The sequence below is a fragment of the Bubalus bubalis genome, chromosome 6 (assembly GCF_019923935.1).
Source record: "Bubalus bubalis isolate 160015118507 breed Murrah chromosome 6, NDDB_SH_1, whole genome shotgun sequence".
Taxonomy (NCBI): domain Eukaryota; kingdom Metazoa; phylum Chordata; class Mammalia; order Artiodactyla; family Bovidae; genus Bubalus; species Bubalus bubalis.
Genome location: NC_059162.1, coordinates 70,068,593 through 70,088,418, shown reverse-complemented (window position 1 = coordinate 70,088,418; position 19,826 = coordinate 70,068,593). Strand labels below are relative to the sequence as shown.

Here is a 19,826-nt window from a genome sequence, read left to right as displayed (position 1 = left end):
AATTTAGAGACCCATATGTCACAGATCTCATATATTTGTAGCCATTTGTTTTTTCTACCCTTGCTTAAATTAGATGACTATGTTCTGCTCCATATATGATTTGGATCCTAAAGGGCATGATACAGAATAACCTCAAAGGGCAGAAGCACATTGCAGATGTGGACAGTGCTTTGGCAGTGATAGGAAAATAGGAGTGAACTAAAGTTCTGAAGTCCTATGTTTGCTGTGCTAATCCTATCAGTTTATCACTCAGAAGAGTAATGCCAGCCAGTCACTACACAGATCACAGGAAAGATCAAATCGGTCCAATGGATGGTGATATTTCTATGAATATAGCTGATATTAACATTCCAATACTTCATTACACTGACAAAGATTGCAATGAGGACAGACAATGGTGCAAATTAATCTATTCTTCTGACAGCCTGTAATGAGAATGGGATGTGGTTTAAAAAATTAAGCCATTCTTAGTACAATCTCAAGATTGCAATCTCATGGTCTCTCTCAGATGCTGTATGCTCTGGTGATACATCACTGAAAAGTGTCAGTTTAACAAAGAATGTGTCTTAGCTCTTGCTGGGATGGTAGACTGCATTTTCTTTGTTTCACCACATCCCTGCCCATTAAAAAACAATGAAGTAGAATCAATTGTGTTTTTTATAACACATATACACACAAACCAGAAAAAAAAAATTCTGGCAATTTTTATCTTAGTCAAAACTTACAAACAAAATACTGTACTTTATTGCTCTCTTTTTTACTTTTATAAAACATAAGACAGGAAGTGATAGGTTCCTTGAGGAATTCAGAATATTGTACCAGTTTATCCATAAACAATGTAAAGCTAATTAAGTTCATCATGGATTATTGCATAGTCATCCTGTCCACAATGGCTGTGTCATGTTATGAACTGGAGCTGATGACAGATGAGGTGGTTTTTAGCCTTGTGATTTGCAGTAACTCAATGCAATGTGTTGGGGTCTAAAGAGAATAGAAAATATATAATGTTTTTTGATATCTGGTTCTCTAGGCTCAGACTAAAAAGAAGCAGTAAGAGCCTTAGATCTGTAGGTAATGATTATAGCAACAACAACAACTAACTTTTGTTGAAAGTCAACAATGTGACAGATGCTCTATGTAGACTTGCTTCTATTTAATTCTAAGTGTATATCACAAATCAGGTTCTATCAGGATAAGATGCATGCTCAATATCATCTGCTACTAACAGGTATGGTCAAGACTTAAATTCTTGTCCCCAGAACCCATGCTTGTCACCATTACAGTGTGCCCTCCCTGCTTCATCTTACATTTAGAGAAATTAATACTCACAGAGGCAAACTGGCTTAATTGGGATGTCCCAGAGAATTAAAAGCAAAGCCAGACTGAAAATTAGGCCTCCAGATATCCTAGTTAAGGGCATTTCTTACTCTTCATACTGCTTCCGTTCATTGAAGCCCCTTCCCAACATGTTTGAACAAAAAATAACATCATGGACTCCATATGTCACATGCTAGTGCTAAGTCCCTTCAGTCGTGTCCGACTCTGCATCCTTATGGATTGTGGCCTGCCAGGCTGTGCTGTCCATGGGATTCTCCAGGCAAGAATATTGGAGTGGGTTGCCATTTCCTTGTCCAACAATATGTCATGAGATAAGTATGTTTTAATTTCACATCAAACAAAACCTAATATTCATTCTACATTTCTTGATAGCTAAGCATTATGCTCTGTCCTAAAAGCATAATAATGAGCAACATATTAATTGGCATTAATCCATCATCTTCATTCATTTGTATAATAAATGCATAGTGAGTCCTATATACCATGATCTATATTTTTTCCAATGAAATCATATTTTGAACTATCACATTTATTGATTTATCATTACATATCTATTGAATGCCTGCTAAATGCCAATCATTGTGCTAAGCACAGGAGACAATGGTGAAAAGACACAGTCCTGACCTCAAGGAGCTTGTGATCTATTTGTAGAGACAAGCAAGTAACTAGGCAATTAAGTAATTGCTATTATAGTATAGAGTGCTATGGGAATCCATAGGAAGGGACCCCAGAGAGAGTTTATCTAAGCTAAGAACTAAAGGACAGTCAGAGAAGGCGATGGCACCCCACTCCAGTACTCTTGCCTGGAAAATCCCATGGATGGAGGAGCCTGGTAGGCTGCAATCCATGGGGTCGCTAAGAGTCGGACATGACTGAGTGACTTCACTTTCACTTTTCACTTTCATGCATTGGAGAAGGAAATGGCAACCCGCTCCATTATTCTTGCCTGGAGAATCCCAGGGACGGCAGAGCCTAGTGGCCTGCCATCTATGGGGTCGCACAGAGTCGGACACTACTGAAGAGACTTAGCAGCAGCAGCGGCAGCAAAGGACAGTAGATGTAATACAGGGAAAGAAGATAGGGAAAAAGGAATCAGAGGCAAAAAGAGTCACATTTCGGAACTTATGGTTGAACTATTAAAGCAGTGAAAATTACAGTAATTCATTATTATTCATTTAGTAATTTTTTGAAAAGCATAACACTTCATTTTTTCTGCCTGTCATCACTCACATAGAATGTGCAATAACATTTTGAATAAATGAATGAAGGTTAACGCATGTCGTATTGAATGCTTCTTCTGTTACTAGCCTCTTTAGAGAGACAACATTCACAATCTCCTTTCATATCTTTTCTTTTCTTGGTAACAAAGAACTTGAATCCACAAATCAAACTGTGGTTATGAGAACACCTGAGGTTGACTCACAAATTTGTGTTTAATTTGTCTCACTCAGGATAATAGGAACTGTGCTCTAGAATTGTGCTGTACAGTATGCAAATCACAAGACATACATGGCTGTTTAAATTTAAAATAATAGAAACCAAGTAAAATTAAAAAGATTCTTAGTCACACTAGCCACATTTAAAGTTCTAAATAGACGTATGCTACTATATTGAGCAGGACAGAAGGACATTTTCATCATTGCAGAAAGTTCTATTGGACAGTCCTACTCTAGAATCTAGATTATAAATTTGCCAAACTATTGATAACTATATCAGGGTAGTACTGAAGAAATAAAAGGCACTCAATAAAAAGTTATTGATATTTTCAAATGTATTCTTATTCTCCTTTAATAGCAAAGTTTCAGTTGTGAAAGTGGAAACCAATGTTTATGTAAGTCAATTCACATATTTTATGTAGCAATCAAGGTAAAAAATTCGATTAATGGGCTGACAGTTCTCTTTCCTGAATCTGGAATACCAGAAAGTTCCTGGCTGCTAGTGTAGCATGGCCACTTAGGCAAGATTGACAAAGCAAAGCAATCTCAAAGGTGACAAATTTCAATTCCATGGCCCTCACGTTGCATTGCCCACTTTCTGGCATAGGTGCTAATGAGTAGTATCACTGCCAACAATGCATAAAGCAAAAGGGAGAAGCAGATGCCAAGGCCTTGCAGAATCTACTTTGAATAATGAAGAATTAAATATCATTCATCTTAAACTGATTTTTCAGACACACTGCCAAGAAGCAAACAAGTAACTTTATATACTTGGTGTCAGAGTCTAAAAGAGTTTCAGAGGAGACGTTTGGCACCTGCATCTGAGTTTAACTCACTTTATGAATGGTCCCTCCCCACCCATTAGGAGATGTATAATTAGTTTAAATGTGTTCTCTACACTGGTTTATGTGCTTATAGCTGTACCAGCTCAACAATATCCAAATGATCATAAGGTGAAAAAGCAGGGTTAGAAGACCAATGATCATTAAGTATCAGTTTATCTGTTTGCTTATTTATTTACGTCATTCTAAAATGAATGAGAAATAGTCAAGAGTAGCCTCTGGAGGCGGAGAAGGCAACGGCACCCCACTCCAGTACTCTTGCCTGGAAAATCCCATGCACAGAGGAGCCTGGTAGGCTGCAGTCCATGGGGTCGCTAGAGTCAGACACAACTTAGTGACTTCGCTTTCACTTTTCACTTTCATGCATTGGAGAAGGAAATGGCAACCCACTCCAGTATTCTTGCCTGGAGAATCCCAGGGATGGGGGAGCCTGGTGGGCTGCCATCTCTGGGGTTGCACAGAGTCAGACACAACTGAAGCAACTTAGCAGCAGCAGCGGCCTCTGCTAAGGCCGCTAAGGCTAAAAAGCCTAGTTTTCTGTGACACAGAAGACATATTTTATGTCATGTTTTTAAATTTGCTAAATATGTTATAAGCAGTCTTTTGTTTCTTTGTTTTCTTAGTATCAGCAACTGTAAGTCTACTTGATAGTGGCCAGAAATGGAGTGAAAATGTAATAAATATAATACAAAGGGCATTGAAGACAAAAGCAGGAATGAAATTGCTGACTCTTCCTTCAGCCTGGAACCACTGTATAGTTAGATGGCTATTGGAAGGAAATATTGAAGTTCCAGGTGGGCAAAGGGAATGAACTTAAGACTTCAAACACAAATAACTAATCAATAAATATTAAGCCTAACTACTTATCAAAGAACAAAATTTAAACAGCAACGAATGAGCAGATATATTTGTGTGTGTGTGCATGCCCAGTCACTCAGTCATAGCCGACTCTTTGCGACCCCGTGCACAGTAGCCTGCCAGTCTCTTCTGTCCATGGAATTTTTCAGGCAAGAATACTGGAGTGGGTTGCCATTCCTCACTCCAAGAGATCTTCCCAACTCAGGGATCGAACCTGTGTCTCTTGCGTTTCCTGCATTGGCAGGTGGATTCTTTACCACTGTGCCACCTGGGATATATTTACCTCTCATATTAGCAAAATATTTTATAAAATGAGAAAACCTAACTCTGATGCAGGTATAATGACAATGCTCTCACACAGTTCTTATTGAGAGCATAAACTATTACAACTATTTGGGGAAAGTGTTCATTAGTATGTATCAAAAGTCTCTAAAATGGTTATAGTCTTTGACATATAAATTCACTCCTCAAAATACCTCAAAAATGATCTGTGAAATTGGGAAAGTTATACTGTAAAACATATTCTTTGAAGTGTTTACACCCAAATTTGAACAACTTAAAACTGAGAAATAATTAGGTAAATCACATTAAATGCAGTCATTAAAAATATGTTAACACAGAATTTTAATAGCATGAGAAAATGCTTATATTTAATTTAGGAGAAAAATATTCCATAATTTTATATTGGACATGAGCTCAATGATATGAAGAATATATAAGAAATGCTCAAATACTTTAACAATTGTTTCCTCTGAATAATAAGATTATAATCTTTCTAATTATTTTAATTTTCTAAACTTGTATGAAAAACAAGTATTAATTTTACATGTTGGGAAATTATGTAGTAATTCTGAATGATCCATAAAGCAAAATGTTAAGTGACATTGCATATAATTGCATTACATCTGCTGCACGTAGATCCATACCCAGATTTTAATTTGAGTAAACTTTGGTAAAAGACAGGTAGTGGGTGTGGGTCATATCTCAAAAGTCATTAAGATAGAGACAGATGCTTGTGACATCATAAGAACACAGGAAGCAGTGTCCTGGAACTTTAGCCTCCCATGGGTGCAGAGCAATTTTTCAGAGGAATAAAAGAGCTTTGTGTGTTGTTTATGAAGTACTTTCAATGTGAAGTGGATGAAGAGAGCATGAAATCTGGGGGAAAAAAGAGGCTGTGCTAATTACTGGTTATAGTAAAATTTTTATAAATTAAAAACTACCCACATACACCCTCCCACATACACGCAATACACATACACATATATACACACACACAAACACATGTAACAGTAACACCTACCTTTCATGAATAGTTTTAAAGGATTGAAATAATTTATGTATGTATCTACTATGATCAGATCAGATCAGATCAGTCGCTCAGTCGTGTCCAACTCTTTGCGACCCCATGAATCACAGCATGCCAGGGCTCCCTGTCCATCACCAACTCCCGGAGTTCACTCAGACTCACGTCCATCAAGTCAGTGATGCCATCCAGCCATCTCATCCTCTGTCGTCCCCTTCTCCTCCTGCCCCCAATCCCTCCCAGCATCAGAGTCTTTTCCAATGAGTCAACTCTTCGCATGAAGTGGCCAAAGTACTGGAGTTTCAGCTTTAGCATCATTCCTTCCAAAGAAATCCCAGGGCTGATCTCCTTCAGAATGGACTGGTTGGATCTCCTTGCAGTCCAAGGGACTCTATGATACTTAATGTAAAATGTGTTCAATAAAAGTAACTATAAGTTTAGTTTCCAAGGGAGTACAGAAATCACTGGTTGCACAACAGAAAAAATAATCAGCAATAATGAATCTATAAAGAAGTCCCAAGAATCACAAAACAGTGATGAGGACTTTGTGATGAGCAATATTCAGAAATCTAAGCAAGCAGGCAACACTAGGGAGTTAAATCAATGAGCAGTATTAGCTAAAATGATGGATTGGAGTATCTGAGTTCAGCAAACAAATAACTACTTTATAAACATTAAAAATTAAAATGCCAAAGTTCTTGTAACCAGTAACCAGATTTAAGTTTTAAAAAATAACCTATTTTGCCCAAATGATATAAGTGCTTTCAGGGGTGCAAAGTTCAGTGGTACCTCATCTTACTATGTGTAATATAAGTGCTTTAGCCTGGGATTTATGGCATCGTATAGCCTGGTCCGATCTGCCTTTCAGTCTTTACTTCCTAAAACATCATGTACATACCCAATACTACTTGCTGCTTATATGCTCCTTTGTTTCTTTGTTCCTGTATAAACCCCCTCTGCTCACCATTTGTTGAATGAACAACCGAAAAAATAAACAATTCCAAACTTACAGTAGCAATTTATCCACTGTGTTGCTTAGGCATTTAAAAAAATATCATAGAGCCCTCTTTGAATCTCTGCTGATGTTGCACAGATTGATTTTTAATGATTTCTTTGTTGTCTGTTCATATGTTTCTTGAAATAAATATGTGAATTTCAAAACTGACATGACCATTTGGTTTGCAGCGGCTGCGGCAGCAGACATGGCTTACCACCACATCAGACCTCCCATCGGCTATTCCATCCCAAAGCCCATAGCATCTCTGCTTATGCGAGGGTGGAATGCGTGTCCTGAAGTGAGTAATTTTTATTTCCTCTTAGCAAATGTGTTATGGTCAAAATCTGTCACCAATAGTGTAGCTCCAAAGTCTACTTTCCATGTGTATTTTAAGGCTGTCAAGGCAGAAAGACTGATTTGCCTTCTGCTCTTTAGTCTCTAATTGCCTCGAGAAGTCTGAGCATCTCATATTTCTTTGCTGCTGCTCTCTGGTTCTGAAATGTTTCTCACAACTGATTAGTAAAAGAGAGACCAGGGTATGACAGATGACTCAGTCTCATCTCAGCTGCAATTTTATTAACTACGCTTGAGCCATACTTAGTCATTTTTTTAAGAAAGAAGTTTGGCACAAGATGGATTTGTGTGGGCCTTTCACCATGAGGCAGGCCTGCAAGCAAAGACTCCATGACCAGTGCTTGTTTTTTTTTTTATTTTATTTTTTAAATTTTCTGGCTGTGCTGGGCCTTCCTTGGTACACTGGGTCTTCCTTGGTACATTGGTTTTTCTCTAGTCGCAGCATGCAGGCTTATCGTTCTTTGCGGGCATAGGATAGGTGCCCAAGTAACAGTTTGGAGAATGAGAAAGAGAAACCAGAATAGGACCAAAGGAAAATACTATTAAAGATTAAAAATAAAAATACTAAGAGGCCAAAAATCGAGTGCTTAGTAGAAGACTCTTAACTGCTAAGCAGGTGGCAGTACAAACTCTGGGCTCCGGGGATGTGGTTCTTCTAGAGGAGGATGGAGAGAAAGTATAGTAGGAAAGGCCAAGTCTCAGACTGGCTGGCAAAGTCTGGGCTTCTCAGTCACTCAGTCAGGTGGGTCCTGGCTTGGCTGTGGTATCCATCTCAGCAGTCTAAATTTGAGCTGGCTCTGTAAGTGATATGCCTAAGTCATCATTGCATTGCCCAGCAAGGTCTTCAGCTGGTCAGTAAGCTAAGTGGTAAGAAGAAAGGGAACAATGGGCTAGTTTTCACTCTTTCCTTAAACAATTATTTATTGAATCTCTACTGAATACAGCCTCAGGGATGGGTGAGGAGATCAATGGAGATGTGCTCTTCATAGCATTTAAAGGCCTAAGCAGTCATATGGAGATTAATATCATATACACATTTATGGTTTTATAGTTACAAGCAAAAATGAAGGAAACCAGGAATAGATGAGATGAGAATGGATGCTAAAGGAGTTCCAGCAAGTAGGGAACAAAGAGAGCGAAGGCAAATTCTTTGTGAGAAAAGACACACGAGAGACTTATTAGTCACTGGAATGTTGTATTAATAGCTACTGAGGGACTGTCCCAGACCCTCATTTGAAACAAATTCATCTTTAGATGTAAGACACCAACATCACACTGTCTGGTCAGCGTTTGCTAGGTTATCAGCTTCACTTCACGTTCTTTCTTTTACATCTGACTTTGCTTCATTCCTTAAATTTGAAGCACATTGTTGTCTCCTGCGCATGTCTTCTTAGCCAAGGCCCATAAAGACAGTAGAGTGCAGGGGGCTTCCTGGTGGTCCAGTGGTTGAGAATCTGCCTTGAAATTCAGGGATCGTAGATTTGATCCCTGAGCAGGGAACTAGGGTCCCACATGCTGTGAAGGAACTGAAGACCACGTGTGACAACATAAAGCCCATGTACTCTGGAACCTGCGCCGCAGCTAGAAAGTCCGTGCACTGCAAAGAAAGATCCTGCCTGACACAACGAAGATCTCTCATGCCGCACCTGACGCTCAGACAGCCAGACATTTAACAAAAGAAGAAGACAATGAAAACATTAGCCTATCAGAGATAGAGGATGCTTGTTGGAAAACAGTGAGAAGGGGGAAGTGTTCTGATTATTAGATGGGATCAGATTTTGGAAAGCTTCGGAAACTAGAATAGAGAATTTGGACATGAAATTTTAGACAGTTATATTTTTTCTCTAAAGTAGTGAAAGATATGACAAAACGTAATTCTCTGGAAAGTTCACTGGAGTTTAGTATGAAAGATTTGCTCACTTAGAGAATTGTATGTAGTTCCTATGGTGAGGCAGTCACTGAATTATCTCATAGTGTGCCCTGGAATAGCTAAGCATTGTTTCTTAGTATAGGCTATATATTACATGCTCCAGATTACCCTGAAATGTTTGTCAAAATGAAGATTCTGGGACCCTATTCTAAATCTACTGAATCAAAATCTCTGGGATGGAGCCTGCGACTTTGCATTTTAACATGTACCTCAGGTGATTTGTTCCGAATAAAGGCAGAGGACTAGTGGGTTGAAACAGAAGCAAAAGACATTGAAGTCAGAGCCTCTGACTGGGCTGCCATTTCAGTAGTAATCCAGTTGATTACAACACAAAGACTACAATGGTTACCATGGGGATTCAGGAGCAGGGCTAAACCCGAGAACTTCTTCAAAGGAAACAGAGGAGGTCAAAGACTGCATTTAGGAAATAGATGAGGAGAAAGAGTCCAGGAAAACCATCATCCCTGCCCTCTGAGTGAAAGCTAGTGACCAGAGTACTTTAGGCCCTTATGTACTAGGGGCATTATTGGCAGTGACAAGAGAACAAAGGGGTCTGCAGTAAGAAGAAGGTGTTTTAAAAGTGGGAAAAGGAAAGAGAAAGATAGCTACAGAGAAAAAGTGTAACCAGCTCTACAAAACTGAGAGAGCTGGCAATTAGAATTGTTTAGTCTGTAAGCTGTGTCCAACCCTTTTGCCATCCCATGGACTGTAGCCCACCAGGCTCCTCTGTCCATGGAATTTCCCAAGCAAGAATACCCGAGTGGGTTGTCATTTCCTTCTCCAGGGGATCTTCCTGACCCAGGGATTGAACCCTTGTCTCCTGCATTAGCAGGCAAATTCTTTACCACTCAGCCACCAGAGAAACTCAGGAATTAGAATACAGTAAACTTATTGTGCAAGGGGTTTGCGTAGGTGCAAACTTCTTACCTTCAAGGTACTTGACAAAATTAAGTGGGATCAGGCAAGGCAGACAGATGGCGTAGGAGTTGAGCTCAAGCAGAGAGGGGAGAGGAATAGGAATTAAAGGCAAGAAAATTTTGAAACCCAGGTAAGATGGGAAAGAAAGAGAATAAGTTTAGGGACTTTTCAAAATAAAAAGTTTGTCATTTGCTAGCAATTCTGAATAGGAAAAAAAACGGGAGACAGGTGGCCTTCTAAGCAATATTTACATTGTTCTAAAAGCTTTTAAGCTTTATAATATTGCCACATGTAGATTACAAGGATACAGAGACTTATATGTGGAGATAGGGAAAAGAAAGTTGTCTTTGCAACCTTTTTTTCCCACTAGGAAATGTGAAATATACTATTCTATACCATGAAGATATGGTTTCAACATTTTACTAGGATATCATTAATAAAATTGAGTATACCTCTAACTTTGAAATAAGTGTGGCTTTGAATAAGAAATGCTTATTCTACCATTGCTTGAAATCTAATATTTATGAAGACATTTAATCTCTGTGCACAAGGAGGAATACTCACACCAAACAGTAGTGGCATGCTAAATTCAAGAGCTCAAGGCCTTGAAAGCTTACATGCTAATGGGTTATTTAGTTTTCAAAATCTTAAGTTAATAACAACTGGCAATAAAGCCTGTTAAGATGCCTTTTGTTCTGAAGCTATTGTGTTGATTTTGAAGCCCCATTTGTTCTAAAATGATTGAAGTCGAGATCTCCACCTAGTGGATTTATAGGATTTAACAGATTTTATAGAAATGGCCTACTACCTCTGGAAATCTGTAATGTTTTTCCCTTTGAGAAATAACAGGTTTTAAAGACTTCTACTTAGGACCTAGCATAATTGTTAACAGAACAGTTGCAAATGGTTGAAACATGCCAATATGCATATCAGCTAGACTATAGTTAACAAAGCTCAATTTTTATTTTCATACCATAATTAGGAAAACAGATCAGGCACAAATATGAATATATAATCATCTGTGTAGAAAACAATATAGTAATACCACTAATTGAGATGTGTATAGTAATTTCCATAAAATAATCATCAAGTATAAATCTGCTCAAGCACTTTTTCCTATTTAATCTTTCATTTGCTTAAGGCTTTTTTTTTTTTTTTAATGTTTGCTTTCTTTTCCAGGATGAGGCCCAATTCTTCTTTCCCATTTCCCCATTCCTTAGAGATGCAAACTCAATTAATTGTGTCAAACATATCTTATGGCTCTGTCTTTGATTTTTGTGTTATATTCAACGATGTACTTTTATTTGATTGATAACAAAGAGTCACTGAGGATTCTTCCTTCAAAATAATGCATTTGAAATGCATGCAAAGGCTAGGGGGTGTTTGTGTGTCTTTTTCAAGAAAGCTGAAGTAGAAAAGGATTATTATTTGAGTTATTTTGTTCACTTTGTTCTGCCTCTAAAGGTGATGAATTAACATATTCAGCAGCTGGTGGATACAGTGTAGGTTTAGGAGCAGAGTTTTCAGCTTCATTTATTCATCGAGGAATTAGAGGCACCTCATTTTCTGCCTCAAAACTAATGTCTTTTAACTCTGGTAACGTCTCCCCTGTCATTGCACCTTTTTTATGTGTACTGTTATCATCTGTATCTGGTTGAATATTTTGAACTTCTTTCAAATAATGCATATTACTGTTAATTTTAAGATCTATTTCACTACAAGGTAGTCTATTTTGGGTTTCGTGGGAACTCATCATTCTTAAATCTTTAGTTGCCTCAGCAGAATCTGAATCAAATAATACATGGTTTTCACTTTTTCCATTTTCCCAAGTTTGTTGCTTTTCTTCTCTGGTGCCATTTAAGGTCATCTGTGTGGTCCTAATTAACATACTAGAATCTGCCGTGCTTTCATCGAGCCTTTTTTTCTCATCTTTCCCTACTATTTTTATCTCCAGTGCTTCAGCTCCGTCATCTCTGGGCAATGCATTTATGCTGTCAATTCCTTCTTCACTACTATTGGTTAGAGGCCAGATGGCTTGAGTACTCAGAGAGGTACTGATATCCTTGGGAAGCACTATTCTATTTTGGTATGGAATAAAATTTGTCTTCATAAATGTTAAGTTGCCCTTGGATTGTGTCTGGGGAACAGGAGAGCAATCAAAAGTTTCTGTTTTAGGAAGTTTTGTTTCTACATCATTTCCCTCATCCATAACACAGCTTTCCACAATTGGATGTGATATTTTGGGTTTTGTCATTAATGTTTTCTCATTTCCAAGTTGTTCGTGACTTGAGAGTTGCTCTGTATGTTTTAAGGTTTGCTTTTGATTTAAAGTATGTTCCTCATAGGTGTCAGTCCTGCAGATTTGATTCCCTAGGGACATAGAAAACTGGCTTAGCTCACTGGTCTTCAATTTGTCCTGCTCCATGTGTTCAGTGGGCTCTGTTGCCCCTTGGTCAGTAGCCCCCCTAGAATGGTGGGATGGTAAAACATCCCTTCCTATGTTTTCCAAAGTTGCTGGTAAATAACTTGGGATGCCCATTACGATGCAAGCTGTACCTCGCACGTGCTCAGTTAAGAAGGAGGAGTGTGAATGCCCGTGTTCAGCAACAGTGGGTGTGGGCTGAGTCAGTGTTGATGGGTCTCCATCGGGAATATGACCAGTAGGGGGACAGGTGCCTTCCATAGAGCTCTGGTTGGCCACATACAAGTCGTTAACACTGAGCAGAGAAGGATTTTTCATGACTTTTCTGTAATATGGAGTCTGCTTGGGGGCATGTTTGAGAGGCAGCCTCTTTGCAGTGAATTTAACATAGTTGTTACCTTCTGACTGTTGGCGAAAATCTGCAGAGCGCTCAAGGTTTACTCTGGCTTCTTTCTCAGAAGCTGTGGAGAATTTATCAGGAGGTAATGATGCTCGTTTGAGTTTCTTTGGAAGATCTGGCAAGGATTTTTCTGGATGGACTCTGACTTTTCTAAAAGGGCTTAAATTTAATTTTATCCTTAAATTTTGTCCTTTAATTTTCCCTTTGAAGTCAGCTGGATTGGTTCTCTTCTTTTTCAGAATCTGTGGATCGGTAAGCCCCTTTTCTCCTTTGTTTATCTCACGAGGGTTGCTACATTTTTTGAGATCCAAGTTGGTCAGATTACTCTCATTTTTCTCTTCTTTCCAATGGCTTGATGTTTTGGATGACATCACCAAACTATTTTTTTCTATTAAATCAGGATGATGGAAGCTAACCCTCTTAGGAGAATATGTTTTCTTGATTTTTGTTGATAACCCTGATAACTCCATGTTGTTCTCACTCATGAGAAATTTTTCTATTGCTCTGTTAATTTGGATTTGCTCTTTCTTGGGCTTTGAACGTTTTCGACGATTTGGCTTCTTTTCTTTCATGTAATCTTGAAATTGATCACAGGGCACATATTTACAGATAAGAGAATTGTTTGGCTGAAAATACCCAGGACCGCTCTGTGTTAACAGTCTACAAGGATCATCATATTTTGACCTGTGTTTTTGCAAGATCCTTTGTACAGAGTGTTCCTCAGGCTCACAAGGCTTGGATGATGAGCCTGTAATAAAATGTCTCTGCCTGTGAGGTTGTAAGCCATTGTCTCCTTTTTCCATTGGAGGCTGCCATGATTCATTTGTTAAATGCTTTTCAAGACTTCCTCTTGCCAAGGCTGAAGCTGATGTTGCATATCTTCTACTAAATGTGTCACTGCTGATATCTGCTGAACAATAAATGCAGGAATTTAGCACTGAGCATAGTTTTATTACCCCAACCAAACAGATGCTTAGAAATCTTATGAAAGGTACAAAAAGGACTCTTCCGATTATGGCAATTCTTGAATATTTCCTTGATATTTTAGCCAAATACTTAAGGGACATTTAGCAGTTTGGTGTGTTTGCAATGACACTCTTTATGGACACATTTTAATCAGTTGTGATCGATGCTGATGTAAAAGTTGTGGAATTAGAAATAAAAATATTCATAGTTGTAAATCTTTAGATTAGTTGTCAGTTAGGTTAGCTTTAAATATGAATAATGTTTAAATTCTTTCCAAATAGCTATAGTAACTTTTTCTTAACTCATTTACCACTTGGAATTAAATCATTAAGAAGAATGTAATACAATATCGAGTAACAGGTTTCAAGCAGATGATAACCTCAGCTGCTGCTGCTGCTGCTGCTGCTGCTAAGTCGCTTCAGACCTGTTCGACTCTGTGCGACCCCATAGACGGCAGCACATCAGGCTCCACTGTCCCTGGGATTCTCCAGGCAAGAACACTGGAGCGGGTTGCCATTTCCTTCTCCAATGCATGAAAGTGAAAAGTGAAAGTGAAATCGCTCAGTCATGTCCGACTCTTAGCAACCCCATGGACTGCAGCCTACCAGGCTCCTCCATCCATGGGATTTGCCAGGCAAGAGTACTGGAGTGGGGTGCCGTTGCCTTCTCCGTAACCTCAGCAACAACAGATATACTTGTGATATTACTGGCTCCATTCATGTGGAGTCCATATCTATTTTACTTCACTTAATAGTGTATTCATTAAATATTTGTTAAATGAATGTGTTTTGGACTGTGGCCTGGTCTGTGTTGAAGACTTTTAAATGGTTTGCATTAATATAATATTAATGAACCATGTTAAATAATGTTAATGACAAAAATAATAGTAATAGTTCACCATTAATTGAGTATATACTAAGAGGTCAGCATTGTACAAAATAGTGTACATTCATTATTTCATTTAAGAGACCTGATCCATTGGATAAGTTCTATTATCCTATCACAGTTACAGAGAAAGAAAAGTTTAGAGAAGCTGAATAGTCTCCCCCAGTCATGTGTCAGCTAAATGATATGGGCAGAGTTTGACCCAATCTATCTGATACTAAACCCTATCCTCTTCCACAATGCATATTAAGTTTAAAATTACATCTTATCAGTGTTCTTTCTCTGGGTCTGTGAAATTGTTTTATCCAAAGAAGTATTTCTTGGAGCGATAGAAAGAAACAGGTGAAATAGCCCCAGCTTGCATCCAATTCTAATCTAAGATCTGCCTTCAACATTCAGAATGACCTTGGAGAAGTCATTAACTCACTGAATATCAGGAGATTAGACTAGAAGGGAACTTTTGCAGTTATAAAATTATTCTGGGGAGAGAATTTCTAGCCTTTATCATATTCTAAGACGGCTCCATGGCTCAAAGATAAATATTAAAAGCTTTTGGACCAGATCATCTCCAAAGTCTCCTCTACCCCTGAAATACTGTAATTCTGTGTTTCTGACTTAGAAGGCCTAATCAGAGTGACATTGCCTCTTACAGACTTCTTTTTCAGAGCAGGTGTGGTCTTGACTCTTTTTCTCTTTTTCTGGATGCAGTACAATGCCTGGCATGTAGAATTTCAAGTCTTTCTTAAAGTGATTGTGTTGATTTGACAAATCAGTTTTCTCTGTGTGAAACAAAAGACTGGGTTTTAAATGGTTAAGAGACAACATTCTGTTCAGTATAGGAGTTTCCCACAGAGATGCGAAGGCTCTCGACAAAGCTAAAATGAAACATCTGCCTAAGGTATGATTTTATGGAAAGGTTAAGTGCTTATTCCTTTATAAAATAAAACTAATCGGATTGAGTTTCTACAGCAGATGTTTCCTTTCTTGGCCATTTCTCTTTTCAATCAAATCATGATGACCCCAAAACTGGTAAGATCTGAAGTCTGAGGGATGCAGTGGCATAAATTCACACCCTACTTTATATCACATGTGAAACAATATACAATTTTATTCATCTCCAATTGTCCCTAAATCCTTAGGGCCAGATCCCCATGGTAAGAATTTCTTGGTGCAGCACCTCTGTCATTCATGTTCTGAGAGAAAGCTCTGCTTGTTGTAAACCAATTCAAATAAATGACAGGAACCTCTTTACAGAGCGGCTGTCAAAGTTTTCACCACTGAGCCTGAGAGCATTGCCTTACTATTCAGGGAGAAAAAGGAAGACATTTAATTCATTGCTTCCACCTAAATATTGACATCGCCCATGTACAGTGGGTAGTGTCACGGCCAGATTCACTTGGCTCCCAACATGGGACAATGAATTAAGTCCTGACTTTCCCTGAACTGGGAAGTTATCATCCCTGACAGCTCAGCAAGCATAGTGTGTGTCTTGACATCATTCCTGAAATGAATCACTAGCATTAGAAGGCCCATTCTTCTAACATGTCATGCTCTGGGAAGGTTGCTTACTGCAGAACTGGCATTAGAGCTCGACGGATGTTGGAACAGAAGCCAATACTCGGCTTCCCATAAATCTTAACAGTGCTGCTGCTGCTGCTGCTAAGTCACTTCAGTCGTGTCCGACTCTGTGCGACCCCACAGACGGCAGCCCTCTAGGCTCCTCTGTCCCTGGGATTCTCCAGGCAAGAATACTGGAGTGGGTTGCCATTTCCTTTTCCACTTAACAGTGCTATTACTATTGAAAAGTCTTCTTTAAAAAAAAAAATTTTAGGTGTTGGGTCATGAAATTCACTTTCCAAGGGGTACAAAATGTACTCTCAGCTCCTGAGGGTGGGAAGCATCCATGTACACCTCACTGTAAACACACATGTGCATACATACACCCAAACATGCAGGTCCAGTATCTTTAGGAGAAGAATGACCTAGTGCCATGGTGATTTCTATGGCATTACTCTTTCGAGGAAATCAAAAGAGATTTAAACCAAGTGGGACTTTTCAAGCAAGACAACTCACCTGTCGTTCTTGTTACATGCTGTGGCAAAGTTTGAGGTTGGCCTTCCCCAGGCTCATGATTGCTCCACCCTTCAACTCTCTGTGGACAATATCTTGTAAGTAAACCAGCTTCATTAAAAGCTGCCATATTCCCAGAAGGCTCTGAACATTCTGACTGCAGCAATCTGCCACCAAAGCAGAAGAAAGTGCTGTCTGCCCCATGGCCCTTCCCTTTCAGGTTTCTAAATGATCCGTCAAGGGCTGTGGAGCCAGAGGCCTGTACTGCTTGATGGCTGCTTTCCTGTGAAAGTGGCATTTCCTTTCCGGCCCCCACAATGGACATGACCTTTATCTCGTTTTCCTGAGTTAAATGGCAGTTACAGTATCCCTGAGCGTGGTAATTTCTTGCCTCATGATCACACAGGGATTCATTGAAGGTTCTGCAAGGAAGGTTTTCTGATGTGTGTTCATTTGCTTTGCCTTGTTGAAGTTTCCAGTTAAATACAACTAAACCTAGGCAAGTGAGACCAACAGCTCCTGTGACAAATAGAGAGACTATTAAAAGATAACATCATAGAAAGAAACATAAATCGTCAAATGTGAAATCCACAAGTACCAAGGTTAATGGCTTAGAGGGCATTGAAATGGGTGGGTGATCTATCACCATGTGGAAAATATTAGTTCAGATAGAGGCTATTTAATCAACATTGTTCTGTTTTCCAATTTGGATCTTTCTTTGTATCTATTAAAAATTATAAGAAACAATACCATCTGGAATGTGTTTGACAGAAAGTTTTTTCATGGACTGAAATTCATTCAGATTAAAATAATTCCTACATTAACATTCTTTTCTGCCTAAGGGAACTGAAACTTCCATTTATTAATCCCATAGTTAGTAAAAATAGACAATATTTAGCATATACCCTGAAATTCTCATATACAATAACCTCCTCCCCCAAATAAAAAAAGATTCTACAAGCTATTGCCATATTTTAATCATCCCTAAAGATTTATCCCCTACTTCAGAATACATCATTGGCTTCTATTAGTATAAAGGTCAAACTCCTTGGCATTCAGGACTCTAATTTGGCCGTAACCTTCCTTCCTAGCCTTATTTTTTAAATTATTTTTCACATTCAAGCACTATGCTTCAAACTCTTCATTAGTCTTAAAATGTCCTTCTAAGCCTTTGTGTATTCTCTTACTCATGGTTATAATACTTTCTCCTATCTCTGCTTATTTGAATTTTATTTATCCTTTAAAATCTAAACCAATACCTCATGGTTTCTTGATCGTTTTGCTTTTTTTTTTTTATCTTGCAAAGATCACCCCCTTCTATGAACTCCCACAATAAAATGATTGACATCTAATCTCAGAATTCCTGGTACTGTCATTTCATGTTCTCTGTAGGCTAGCTTATCGTCTAAATATAATAGTAAAGGGCAGAATTTCTCAGACTCGAGTGTAGAATCTAACCTCTTTCTGCCTCACAGTTTTTCATCTTGACAAATGGCATCCTCAGCCACCTAGATGCTCAAACCAAAGTCTCAGTTACACCCAGCTCTTCCTCTGACACAATGATTTCTTTTTCTTAGCACTTATAACAATGTAAAAGTTTTCTGTTCACTTATTCATTTGCTTGTTCACTGTCTGTCCTCCCCTGTTAGAATTAAGCACTGTGAGGAAATGGATTTTTTTCAGTCTTGTTTGACATTGTATCTCCAGTGACCACAACACTGGCAGAGAGGAGGCACTCCAGAAATATTTATCGAATATTCTTAAGTAAACAGAAAGAATTCTGTTTATGAATTCTAATAATGAAAAGCAGAGTGATCTATCTTGCAAATCTCCAGAACCGCAATCAGGAGAACATGTTGTCAGTATAGACTGAGTTTGGAGCTCTGTGTTCTGCATCCAGCTTTATCTATAACTTGCTGTGTGACCTTGAGCAAGTCAGTTGCCCTGTAAACTCAGTTCCCTGACTCTGAAGAAAAAGGCAGTGAATGAGATGTTATCAGCTTTCTAGACTCCTTGATAGCACTTTGCCTGGTTCTCTCTATGGCAGATAACTTTAGTGAAAATGTGATGATATTTTTTTAAACTTTCAAGAAAAGAGAAGGTATCAAGCATAGTTGTTTCATTTTTTCTGTTAAAGATGAAGATTAACCAAATAGAATAGCACTTTCTGGTAAAAAAAAAAAAAAATCAAAAACAAAAATCTGCTAACCTTTGCGTAGCTTACCAGATCTTAATGTTTTGCACCCCATTTTAATTTATCTGACAAGAATACACTCTTGGAGAATGTTATAACATATTGAAATAATTAAATCTCTAATAAAAACACAACATATTTTTTTTTTAAAGTAGTAGCCGAAGTTAGGTCAGAACATTTTAATTGCAAGATCTTAGAGTCTGGGCTATTCCAAATAAAAGTTTTGATTTTTAAATGTCAAAAGTATGAAAATAATAAAATTTTAGACACATCTCTATATCTCTTACACGGAGTAAGAAAGCTTAGGATTCAAAGCTCTGTTCGGATACTTTTCTTGGGCACATTTTCTAACCTCTCTAAGCCTTATTGTTTCTCTTCTATCAAACAGAAATAATTAATACCACTCAGAGATAAAGTGAGACAATATATGTGACATGTTTAACACAGTTCTTTGACATAGTGAGATTCAGTGAGTGGTCATTGTTATGTATTATTGTGGTTATAATTGCTGGTGCTACCAAAGTAGGCTTTGTATTGTTCTATTAGATCCTAGAAGCCTCAGCTATTAGGGAGAAAAGTCCAAAACAGATTATTAAGAGAACACTTTGTATGACTGATGCAGTTACTAAGCCATAATAAAGGAAGAAAAGACCTCAATTTTATTAAACAGATGATTCAGCCGTTGAAATGAAAGTACATATAATTTGATTATGGGATAAAGTTTCTCTGTAATTGTGTCCAAACAGTGAGGAACCACTCACTCTCCCACTATTGATGCTAGAGCTATGTCTGTATCATGTTACCACTCAGGTATGGTCACTCTCTATTAGTACAGAGAGCAAAAGCAGCAAATGAAGCTTGTAGGCAGTTTGAACCTGCTGTCAAGAAGATGGCTGAATTTTCATTGCCA

The 19,826-nt window shown here is 38.3% G+C and overlaps 2 protein-coding genes across 2 annotated transcripts in view; one reads left to right on the top strand and one right to left on the bottom strand.

Moving 5' to 3' along the window:
• The window catches only part of LOC102397960 (serine/threonine-protein kinase TNNI3K), a 331,002-nt gene that overhangs the window by 228,461 nt on the left and 82,715 nt on the right, over window positions 1-19,826 (top strand). The window contains exon 21 of the mRNA XM_045166126.1: window positions 6,966-7,075. Within this exon, the coding sequence (XP_045022061.1) occupies window positions 6,966-7,075 (110 nt within the window). The remainder of the gene's footprint in view (window positions 1-6,965; window positions 7,076-19,826) is intronic.
• The window catches only part of LRRC53 (leucine rich repeat containing 53), an 82,279-nt gene continuing 73,376 nt past the window's right edge, over window positions 10,924-19,826 (bottom strand). The window contains 2 exon segments of the mRNA XM_006061506.4: window positions 10,924-13,708; window positions 16,726-17,241. Of these exon segments, the coding sequence (XP_006061568.4) occupies window positions 11,376-13,708; window positions 16,726-17,241 (2,849 nt within the window). The 3' untranslated portion in view covers window positions 10,924-11,375.